The 12,898-nt window shown below is 40.9% G+C and overlaps 1 protein-coding gene across 2 annotated transcripts in view; it reads left to right on the top strand.

Moving 5' to 3' along the window:
• Positions 1-12,898, top strand: part of smyd3 (SET and MYND domain containing 3) — a 64,615-nt gene that overhangs the window by 39,009 nt on the left and 12,708 nt on the right. For both annotated transcript variants that reach the window (XM_079294540.1, XM_079294541.1), the window contains exon 6: positions 8,987-9,054. In XM_079294540.1, coding sequence (XP_079150666.1) covers positions 8,987-9,054 — 68 coding nt within the window. The remainder of the gene's footprint in view (positions 1-8,986; positions 9,055-12,898) is intronic.

Genomic DNA, 12,898 nt, shown 5'->3' with positions numbered 1-12,898 from the left:
CCAGCACAACATTCAAATGTTACATTTGTAAGTACATTGACTGATGGGTGCCATTTCTTTTTAATGCGCAGTATCATCCTTTTCATGCTTAACCCTGCCCAGGGTTAAGCATGAAAAGGATGTTTTAGTTGTGAGATCAAAGTCATGGATGCTGAAAATGCACAAAGAAAAAGAAAACATTCAGAGCTGCTGCCTTCGGAGTGGAAGGAGGAAAATCCTTTCTCCCGGGAAACACCCTTTGAATCAGACTACGGTAGAGCAGTCAAGCAGTAAAAACCGATTTCCGATAAAGAATACTGCCCTGAAAACAATAACCTGCTCTTTTTATCTTTACCCAGCCTTATTCTTCTGGTTTAACCTGCACCCACACTCGGCTCAACTTTGCTCTTCTTTTCCTGTTTTCCCATTTCTTGCTTAAGTCTTTTATCGAACTGTATTTCTTTCTTTATTTCTTTTCTTGTTGATATGCAAAAACTCAGCAGTGAGCGAAACAGAGTAAGTGAGAGATGAGACACTAAATCGACCTATCCGGTCACGTCTGTATGCGTAAGCAGCAGTGATACTGCATGTGCTGCAGCTGTAGGCCGTACTCGGCTACGATTCACTGTATAAACACCGCTATCTCTGCATGCGTTTGAGATTGCATGTGAAGCATGTGAAGCATGCATGTTGTGTTGAAAATCAACATTGGGTGTAACCTTTACCACTCACTGATCAAAGACCTGCTTCACATTATATTCAAAAGTCAACCTTTACTGGACCAGGCAATTTACTGTGGGAATGTCATGACAGACGTGATTTAAACACGTTTAAAACACACACACCTACACACACACACACATGGTGTCTCCAGCTGTTAATATACAGTGTAGCAAAACCAGAACTAAACATCCTAATGTGTGTGTGTAAGTAAACGATATACAGTATGTTCCATAAATCTGCCTCCATATATGCTTGTGTGTGTGAGAACATATGGATGTAGCAGCTCATGAGCTGAAAATGTGCCAACTTGACAAAAACACGTGGACTTTCTTTTCATATTTCTCAGAGATGATTGGTTATCAGCATGGAAATGAGTCATTAGAGAGTAAGAGGCAATCTTGTGTTCGATTACATACACACACACACCCCAGGGCTAATGGTGTGTGTGTGTGTGTGTGCATGCACCACATATTAGCTTGTGATTATGTATACTGACTCACTCACTCGCTCGCTCGCTCGCTCGCTCACACACACACACACTCACACACACACACTATGTGTTGGTATGAATCGACACAAACACTGTGTGTGTGTGAGAGGTTTGGAGGTGTATTTGAGCGTTTGACCACACCAGTAAACCACACTCCTGTTCTGAACGTATTGTCTGTCATCCTCATAGGTTCATGTTAGCATGGTGCATTGTACCAACAGTCTTCTACGGACCCTGTATCAAGCCTTTCCTCACTCATTGTTTTGTCTTTTGCTGTGTCTTCTCATCTCCTCCCTTCCTTACCTCTCCCTCCTTTTCCTTCCCTGTCCCTCCCCTGATCATGTCTATCTCTGACTCTCTCTTAACCCCTCCTGAGACGGTTTGGCTGTTTTACAGAGACGGACTCTTGGGGTGTGTGGTGAGCAATGAAAAGGAAGGGAGGGAGTAAATACAAAATAAAAAAGAGAAGGGTATCTTGTGTTGCTCTTTTTATCAAATGAACCATAAGAAACACTTCAGTATCGCAGCGAGTCCCTTCCCTCTGTTCTGCTCCTTTTTTCAGTTCTTAGATTGGCATTCATGGGTTTTGGAATGTCATTTTCATGTGACATTTGCTTCATTTTCAGGTCATTTAATTTGAAGAGCAATAACTTCATACATGTATATCCAAGTCTCGAGGTGGGAAGGTTGGACAAGGTTGAAATGAGCCTGAAAGCAGGAAGATGGAACACAGAAGAAACAAAAAAAATAGTTTTAACTTTTAAATAATTTTTTGCGGAATTTTGTGTCTTTATTATTGAGTTAACGGTTGAGAGGCGACAGCAAATGAGGGGAGAGAGAGAGAGAGAGATTAGCTATGAAATGCAACCAAGGTACCTGCCCCACAGTGACAGCAACTAGGCAAAGGCAAAGCCTGGCAGGGAAATATTGAAGCTGCCAATTCTGCGGCAACAGAAATGCACAAATTGGATGACATTAAAAATAAATACATTGACCTAATCCTGAATGGGTGCATGTAGCTAGTAGCTACAGAGGTACAGCGGAGCTCTGGGGTGATGATAAGGTAAACTGCACTGTCAGCGGTCCAGTCAGAAGTGGAGCTGGACACTGAGTATGTCCTTCAGATGGTACTGTGGCTCAAGCGCAGACCTTTCGGCTATGAAATAATGTGGATTTTTACTGTCGCTGTTGCCTGCAGTGTCACACATCCAACAGCCTTTCAACAAACACATGGTGCACTCTGTGGCAGCAGGTGCACACAGGACAGGTAGCTGACTGCTCCTGAGGGGTCATCTCATTAGGACATAACCTCTGTCGCCTACAGGCGAACCAGTTTGCAGCACTGAAGTGAGGCAGCCTTTTATTTAGGCTCCACTCAGTTAATGGAGAAGGGAACAGCACCAGCAGGTCATGGCTCCCTGTTTACCACATGTATGGTAGTTTAAAGTCACATTACAGATACATTTCATCTTTATGAAGTGTTCGTGTGGTGTGCATCTTAATTACAGAGAGTGTGTTTAAGACAGTGCTGACTCATGTATAATACAGCTCTTTGTAGGAAACATGGTGGTAAAAATTAAGGAAAAATTGAGATCTTTGTACAAATCAGTTAAAATACCCTTCTTTTTTTTGCATTTGGCAAAACAATTGCCTATCCGGAAACATGGAGCAACACTGGCCAGAAAACATGACTCCAAATAAAATGCTAGTTGATGAATGTATGTCCAATATTTTGTTTTAGCTGAAATGTGATCATGTGCACATTTTTTAAATATGGCCCAATTAACGGTAATGTAAACAAAAATGGTAGAGAGAGATATTAGTGACAGTGATTAAAGCTAGAAAGAAAAGTGTGTGTGTCTGTACGTTTAGCCTTGTTTTCTTTCCTTATATTTCCTCAGTAATTCTCTCTGTTTGTCTGCTTGTCTATAGAGAGATGAAAGAACCTTGGTTCGGTCATAAATACTTTATCAAAGCATTAATAGTGCACACACACGCCACAGACAGATGCAGCCTTTGATTGGGTCTGATGGCCTTTGTAGTGTTTTCCAGATTGGCAGTAATTGAACCAATTCCAGCAACATTAAAGACATAAACCATCCAGTCACAAGTTTTTTGAACTGACATGACAGGACAAAGCAAACCAATTCCTCCGATATGAGATGACAGGACCTCCAGCTCCCCACCGTCCCAAACCCCCATCCCTCCACTCAGAGACGTGCCACCCGTATACGTTTCCAAGATGTCACTGAAATCATTTAGATCTGCCCCTCCCTCGCTGAATACTTAGGTTAGTTAGCTCAGGTGAAATGCACCCTGACTGCACTGCCAAGCGTCTCTGCAGTCCTATGTGCACATATTTGAAAAAGGTTATGTGTGTACATTTGGTGCAAAATTGGATCTTTTCTATGCAAATGAACCTCATTGCAAAAACAGTCCATCCACAAAGATCAACGCTAATAGCCACACGCAGTTACAGTGAAATGATTACTGTTCGAGTCGGTGGTGCTGTAACTGAAGAGCATGATACTGACCGATTGGGATATTAAATCCCAAATCTCGTTTCTCTCAGTCACGTTTAAATTCCCTGACTGAAGTTTTGATGAATGCGTTTGCAACTCGTCACTCAAAAAATACATTTCCTATTTCTCTGCCATTGTTCTGCCTGCTGTGTTCTTGGCACAAAGGTGACAATGCACATACTGTATACTTTCAGGTTTGTGTGGTGAAGACGGTGCAAGCTGCACGGGCCATGAATGACATCATCACGTCGGCTTTGTTTACACTTCACGGACGGCGTGTGAGCTCCGAGCGCATACAAGAGCGTTTATTCGCCGAAACACCAAAGGGCAAAGAAACGAAATGTCCTGTGAAGAAGCTAAAACACCAGGAGTGTAACTATTTGTGGCAGTCATATCTGAAAAGATCTAATCATGCACGCTGTTCACGCATAGTTACAAAAAATCAGAGGTGCATGATTAAGCACCGCGACCACTTGGGCACTTTGCCGAATGTGCCGCTTCCCGGGGAAGTGAACTTAAAAAAGAAATATCCCCATTGGTGCAATGAGATCACAGAAGATAAAGCGTGGGGAGGAGATCAATATAATATATGAACTTTGACATCATCAGTGAGCAGAAACAACAAGTTTACACTTCATTACGATTCGTCCACGACATCCTGTTTTTGACGTTTTGCCAGTAACACTCGTTGACTTCTTGCTGCTTCACTGTACATTAAGTTTGTCCGCCCTCTGCCGTTTATGAGAATAATGCAACAAACAGGACATTGAGCATAAGCGCCTTTGTACGTGCTTGTAGCATCAAGGTTAAATGACACAGAACACCAAGTCGCAACAAAAACCAATTACTACGGTCACTGGAGCGCTTTGTTGGTTGAATATAAACATATGTCGTTTTTGCGGATGTTGTTCTTCTTGGAAGGACAGTCATCTGTTTAAATACGGGGGGGGGGGGTTTGAGATTTGCGTTTGGGGGTTTGATGGTGAAGTTATGACATTTACAGATTCATTACAGAGTACACGTTATCCATTTAACTAAAAACTACAAGTTAAATATTTATCTTTTTGGTAGAATTGAAGTATTGAATTCAGTGTAGTACTTGTGTATGTCTGTATCTTTGTAATAGCATCTATTTGTTTTTTACAATGGTGTTTTCAGAACTGACAGTAGACGTATAAAATATATCATGAGTGTGTAAAAGTGACATTTTTCGTTTTTTATTCCCCCCAGAAGATGCCATTTTGTGTGATTGTCTTTGATCTTTTTATTTTTATTTTCCACATCACAGGTTCTTCACACCCTTCACTCGTCCGCCTGTCTTTGCCTCTGTTCCTCCAGCTTGCATGTATCATTTCTACACATTTCATCCAAATCTAATCAGCAGAAATATTGTGTGTGGCAGGCAGAAAAATAAATGAGCGATCAAATGAATGGCTGTGGGAACATTTTCTGCACCATCTTGAAGAAAAGCCTTCGGGACAAAAATGCACGCTTTGATATATTTTGTACAGATGCAGTAATTGTTTAATTCTCCACAGTGGGAATGGCAGGAGCTGAATCATATCAGCCATGTAATCCCCATTAAGAGCCTGCTGTTAAGAATATCTGCTTTATTTGCTGGAGCTCATTCACTGAAGATGGATAGAAAGTAGCCCTCCAGACACTGTAACTCTCTGGCTTTCTCTCAAACTGGTCCCTCCTTACGGGCACTTCACCACCTCATCTGAAGCCACACTCGCTGCTGTGGAGGGCTCTCTTTATTAATGGGGAGGTTATAAATAAACAGGTCAACTGTGGGAGACTCTCAACATCTCTCATCAAAGTAGAGAACAGCCGTCCCCATGGTTACTGATGACATGGTCGTTATATTGCTATTACTGTTGTAATACGCTTCTCATATAACACCTCGAAACCAGTGAACTTATTCTGTAGGAAAAATAAGTGATGAAAGGTTTAACCTCACCACACATTCTGTGTGTGTATCTAAAGTAGAGCAGCCTGCAACCATTACATGTTTACAAATAATCTGCCAAAAATGTTCTCTGTCAATCTTCACGATGTCATAGAACAGTGAAGAATGCCCATTATAATTTCCCAGGTCTGAAGGTGACATATTGAACACATTTGATAATCTGGAACCAGATATGTTTTGAAAAAAGAATACTTCAGCAATCAATCAAATAGATTTTTGCACATGTTTATTTTATTACTTTATTTAACAAAGGCACAACACAACGGTTGAGCCAGATTCAGCCATATAGCTTATCATTTGCATAGGGTTAGGGTTAGCTCTGGCTGATCCCCTGGGCTCACTGACATTGTTGAAGTGGTGGAGGCACAAGACCACGAGTTATTTTATACATCAGGCACATTTCTGTGAAACGGAAAAAAAATATCAAAGGTCAACAATTATACTTCTGAATGATTGTTTGTATCGAGTGTTGTCACGCCTACCTGGGACTGGTTTGTAGCACAGTAATGCTCGATTTGTAATTCTGCAGCACACCAGGCATATATACTAGTACTGCGAAGGATTGCACGTGGCATGTATTTGTTTTCTGTTGATCGATTGATCGACTGATCAGTTTATTTCGAGTTTAAAGCCACCGTAAAGCCACCGTAAAAAGCAATTTCACACACATGTGACTCTCATTTGACGTTTACTGAATTGTACAGCAGCAATGCTTCTCTGTAATGGAGCATCTGGAGTTCAGCTATGAACCTGGTGGTCATCTCGCAAAAGCTCTCGAGTGAATGGAGTTGATTGACCCCGTGTTTGTCACAGTTTAGCTTAATGTGTCATCAGCTGTCAACAAACAGTAAAGCAGTGGTTGATGAGATTAAAGACCAGTCTAATGTGTCTGTTGACAATTTCTAGGTCGGTTTTTCAATGTGGGGACACCAGCTGCACTAGATCACGTTTTAAGTCTGATGATGTGATCCGTCCTGCGCCTGTAGAATTTTTTTAATTTAATTTCACTTTCGTGCAGACAGGAAGAGGCAGAGAATGAAAACAGGAAGAGAGGTTAGGAGTCAGTGAGGGAGGAGAGGAAGCTGTACGAGACAAATGGGAGAGAGAGAGAGAGAGAGAGAGAGAGAGAGAGCTACCACTGTTTGTTTAAATTTCCTCTACACTTCATCACCCCCTCCCTCTTCTCAAAACCATCCTTTCTGTTCTCTCTGCACGGCCGTCCCTTCATCCCCACTGTCACTAACCAATGCTGCCTTTTCCTAATAAGGTGGAAACTGTGGGGGACTGCTTGACAGGAGAAAGGTGTAGGACGTAAGCAAAATGAATTGATAAATGACAAAAAATAAACATACCACTTTTAGTAGACTTACATCGACGCTGAGGAGTTGCCCCGAGCGATGACATTGCAGCCTGTTTAGCGACCGCCGTCTGCGTTCTCCCCAAATACTGGACCAACTTCAAAAATAGTTGTCCCCATTAGTTAAGACACAAAGACGTGGGGGAAATCAGGTCCTGGTTGAAGTGCTTTTATACCTTAATGTATAGTAATTCATATGTAACATTGCCATATTGTATGATGTGTCTTTCTCTCCCACTTACATGCTTTATGGTACAGATGATGGATGATTGTGAGAACAACTGAATAACTAGGAAGTGTGTGGGATATGAAGAAACAACGATTCGTGTGTGTTCCAGTGTTTTTCTATGTCATCATGTTTTCTCCGGTCGGCTTTATAATTAATAGGTTGAGTAAAAAGCCTCATTTCCCATGTGACCCGACTCTTATGTTGTTTAATAAAACTGCATATTTAAATCTATCTTGCTGAGTTCTGATCCTGGTGTAGAGCATCTGTCTGTGGCTCACTTTAAATCTCACGCTCCCTCTCTGCGTACCTCTGTCTGCCTCTTTATCTTTATTCTGAATCCTAATGTTACTAAAATTCTTCATCTACTTTCTTCGACATGCTTTCTTCGACCCTCATTTGAAATCTCTCCTTTGTCTCCTGAAAGCTGGGACTCTTTCATTCATTTGTTCCTTTAAATCCTGCAGACCACCCAGGTGCATTGTGGGAGGTTCATACACATACGTGTTAAATCATGATCAGTATTTAGATTTATGATAAAGTTAGATTGAGTCTAAGTTTGAGTTGTGTATTGTAGTTTTAGGAGGAAAGATCCTCGACTCACTGTTGATTTGATTTGTGTTTTGTGGTTAGGTTTGTGTTTAAAACGACGTGTAAGGATTTAGATAAATATATGTCAATACTTGTCCCAAATTCATTTCTGAATTTGGGACATTTGATTTGCCCCAAATTCAAATGTTCATAATAGTATTTGAACTTAATTAGATAACCTTACAATGTGACGTTGAGGAGTCTCGCTGTACTTTTTGTTTGATTGGGCACGTTGTGATCATTTTGGCTCCATTTGTACCATTTGGTCAGTTTCTACTAATGAAAAGGAAGTTTATTTTCCAATATCATCATCATCATCATCATTCTACACCTAAAAACAAGTGTAAGCGTGAAGACGTGATGCCTGTATATAAGATGTAATCACATTCAACTACATTCATTCACTCGCTCATACATATATACATACATACAGTGTTGCAGTCTGTAGAAGGCCTCTTAAAAGTATTTAAATGACTAACAGTATACTGTATATACAGTTTAATCGTTTAACGGTCACCAGCTTTACAGTCTACAGTGCTCCAGCAGTTGTTTTAATCTGATCTACTGCTCTGTTCTTTCCTCCTGTCTCTCAAACATTGATCAAGTTGCTGGCAGGTAAATTACTTTCATATCAGCTCTATTCCATAGGAACTGCTAGTTGTTCTTTTTTATCTGTCTCTTCAGTGTAGTTTTCAAGGAATACCGTCTTTAAACATTTACTCTCAAGTGTTTTCACTTTCTCATTTCTCATTTCCACAGGCCCTGAAGGAAACAAAACTATTCCACTTGTTCTCCATTTAAAACCACCTGACGCGATACAACTCTGTTGATGAAAAATATTACAGATCTGTATTTTATTAAAAAAATCTTTATTATCCTTTCAAAGAAATAATTCCCCGGACTCGAACATAACCAGGTGGTAATTTAACACATTCAAATCCTTTGCATCTCAAAGCAAATCCCTTGTATGTCATATTTCAACCCCAGTGCCAGTGGGGTTTTGCAGGTGCCGAAGACATGAAAAAATGTTCAGAGCATATGATGAAAGGTGTTGTTGGTTCCCTGAGGCAATTTAACAAATCATCCCTCTCTTCTCCACTTCTTGTATCCTCTTCCTCTCCTTTAGGTGACATGTAATTGTTTCACCATCAGTGACGGAGAGCTGCAGGAGATTGGAGTTGGGCTGTATCCTAGGTAACACACACACACACACACACAAAGGGCAATGTGTGAAGCATATACCTCTAAAAAGCGTCATTAATCTCAATCTAGCTCATAATCATTGTTAGATAGTTCCTCTGTCTCTCTCATTTGTACACTATAAATGCCACAACATTTAAATGTAGCTCTTGAGTTACCTGACAGCTCACCACGCCCCAACTAACCCCACCCATCCTTTAACCGCTCACTTCCAAAGCCCCCCCACCCCATCGCTATCTTCATGACAGTTCTTTGAAGTACGAGGAAGAAGGGAGGAAGGGAAGATTGTTTTTGTTGTGAGGCCGAAAACTTGAAAATGAATGCTGACAGAAGCTGTTCGATGAGGGGGGGGGGGGGGGGGGGGGATGTTGTGATTCATGTCTGGCATGTGGGAGTGAAACACACACACACACACACACACACAGAACTAGGCAGTATGCACTGTAATCACTGTATTGAGTCCCCCCCCCCCCCCCCCCCCCCCCCCAGGTATCTCAGCCGGTTTATCTGGCTGGTGTTGATATGTCAGATGGTCACAGTGGCGTTACCAAAGCTCAGCCAAAGCGCGTGTCAGTGTGTGTCTGCGATTTGTTCCGTAACTCATCCATAAATGATGGGGCCCGTTCGCAGGATGGTCCCCTGCCTATTCATATTTTGGGTTGCCTAGCAACAGCAGGGTTTGCTGAGGAGAGGGGGATTGCTCTGCTGAGGCTACACCTCTGTTCACCTTTGTTAATCTCTCTCTACTGTATGTCACTGTTGTTTCCTCATTTGGTGACTTTTTCAGCCCTCTCCTCTGAGCTCATCTTCCTCTCTGTCTGTTTCTGTCTCCCTCTCTGCTAATCAGCCTATTGAAAATATGATGTCAAATCCCATCTGCTGAGGTCTTTATCGGGAGCAAATTGATTCACAGTAGGATTGATAAGAGTTGCACTTCATATCAACTCAGAGTAGCTCAAACTCATGTGTAGCCACAGCCGAATCCTCACAGATACGCACTGCGATGACAACAGGAAGAAGAGACGAGCTGACAATATCTGACTCCAAAGCCAGTAATCTCTGCCTGTGTCTCTGTCTCTGCGTGTTCCCTGCATCATCTTGAGCGCTGCTCATCCAGTCTACTTCACACTTGGTAGGTGTTTTTCTAGGAAGCAAGGCAGTCCCATGTAGAATTTGGTGCAATTATGACAAGTAAACACGTTCAATATTAATACCGCGAGAAGGCACGGCTTGGGTGGCACTAATAACGTTACCACCAGCAAAATACCTCCGTCAATTATAATCCATGCTCTACTTTAGAACCATGGTGGTTATTGTAAAGCAAGCGATTAATACACCTATTTGTAAATGACATTACCTCCGATTAGTGTATTTGACTGATGGTTGTGATGGGATGTGGGTGTGTTTTGTCGGGGGCAGCTTTGGGAGCCCCAGTTAAACGTCATCTAGCTTTACTCTTCACCCTCCTTCTAACATGCTGAATGTTGATATTGGCAGTTGAAAAATAACTACCGGTAATACTTGAAACTTTACTTCAGAAGTAAAACTATTGACTGTTAATAATAAATCCATTAATACAGCAGAGTAAAAGTCCTGCATTCAAATGTTTACTTCCATTGAAGAGTGAGCGAGAAGCATCATCAGCACTGTGTGACGTTACTTATTGTACTTAAGGTCGGTTCAAGCTGGAGCTTTCAATTCCAGCATGATCCTGGATAGTGTAATGCATAATAATGCATCATATTTGAAATTGTTACATATTGTGAGTCGAATCTGTAAAATGTTGCCTTCCTCTGATGTAGAAGTACAAAGTAAGTAGCGTTGAGTTGCAGTGTTTCGGGGGCCTTTTGTAAGTTACTTCGGGGTACAATGACTTCGATTAGTAACATAATTTAATACTTTTCATATCTAGACATAATAATAAATGTAGAGCTGTTTGGGGCCCTTTTATTTGGGTGCCCCAGGCAGTTGCCTAACTTGTCTAAAGTCTGGTGTTACTGGTGTATACAGAAACAGTAAGAAAGAGAAGAGTATTTAACCCTTTCTTTTATTTAATATAATCAATGATTGTTCCTCTACCGTCTCTACCGTAGTTGGCTCTCTATCCTGCTGCACTCAGCAACAGTTTCAGCAGATATTGTGAATGTGAGATGTGGTTTAGTTAATTAATCGAATTAGTATGCTAATGAGCTGCTCTCCATCAGATAAAAGCATCGTTTGGAGGGCTTGATTTCTAGTTGATATTCAACCCGCAACTTCTCTACTGTAGAACAAAGCGAGGGGTCTCCTGTTCTACAAAGGCTCAACACACACAAACACACACACACTCACTCTCTTTATCTCTTGCATCCATTGTTTTCTTCTATGAATATGATAAACAGGAACAGCAGTAATGGAGGGTCTCATAAAAACAGACAAACCTCTTCAGTATTTTTCCCCGGCCATGTGCGCAGTGACAGTTAATGCCTTTTTATGGGTCAGGGAGGTTTTGAAGTACTTAATTCAAAAAAAAGAATCATCAACATTCATAACAATTAATCAGTCTCGGCATGGGAAAGCTGCACATCAAGCACATTCATTACAATCAAGTCAAATCACCACTATTCAATAGAGTTACATTCTTTTATTTTTAAGCCTTCTTCGTGTTTTAAATTCATGAAGTGAAGAGCACATATAAGACAATTTTATGACAGTTATTCACCCATTCATTAGGAACACCTCGCTAAAGCTAATGCAGTCTAATACAACAGTTTACATAAATATTACTTTCACGGAGGTTATAATGCTCAGGGGTGTTGATTCAGTTCATGTTGGAGGCTGTGCTTTGTGGTGCTGTTGAACTAAGAAGTGTTTCTAATATTTAGTCCACCGAATACATGGGAACTACTATAAGTCAAAGGCATCATTCATTGAATATCACATGAGTAATGTGTTACTTGTTAGGTCTACAAAATCAGAGTTTGATGAATCCAACCTCTCTCCCATTACATCTCCTTCACAGATAAACGAGTCCTTGTGTTGCAGTACATCCTGCCCCCACAATGTTAACATGCTTTTATTATTTGGGAAACACATCATACTTACACGATTCTTCCAAAAGCCTTTTAACATTTCAATAAACTAATGTTGACTTAATGTTACTCTTGTACAATCTTGTATTCAAAATATTACTCAAGTAAAAGTAGAAAAGTAAGTATTAGCATCATTAAAGTGATGCATTAATGTATTCATCACTTTAATGTTGCAGCTGGTTATGGTGGAACTAATGTTCATTACTTTATATACTGTTGGGTAGTTTCATCTGTAATAATACATCAGAATTCATCATTAAGACATTTCAATGTCAATAAGATGCATGAAAAAGTATCAAAATACAGCGTGTTTATAAAAAAAAAATAGTCCCAGTCGAGGATCCCCTCGGACCCCTCTAACAAAACCACCAAGCCCCCCCCCCCCCCCCCCCCCCTATATAACGAATCCCAGTTGAACCATTGCGTACACATGTTTTCTAATATTGTCTAAAATGCTGTTTCATTCGCGTTGGAATAAAAATCCAGGAAGATATTACTGGTAATATTAAGTGCAAGGGAAAAGCTCTTCATGCCTTCAATCAAAGTGTAAATAAAAGCAACAATATGTGGCATCAGTATTATGCTGCCGACACTGTCAGTTAGTGTGCGTGTGGCTGAGTAGGAGGATTGGCTGTATCTATTTTGAAAATTAGGAAAGGAGCCTTTGTTGTGACAGAAGTGGAGTACCCGTCGTTTCATGATTTATTTGTGGATATGTGTCTGAGGCCGATAGAGCGGCAGAAAGAAATGAAGAGTGACATTTGTTG

This window comes from Melanostigma gelatinosum (assembly GCF_949748355.1).
Source record: "Melanostigma gelatinosum genome assembly, chromosome: 2".
NCBI lineage: Eukaryota > Metazoa > Chordata > Actinopteri > Perciformes > Zoarcidae > Melanostigma > Melanostigma gelatinosum.
Note: the sequence above shows the minus strand (reverse complement) of the source record. Positions and strands in the feature narration are given on the sequence as shown.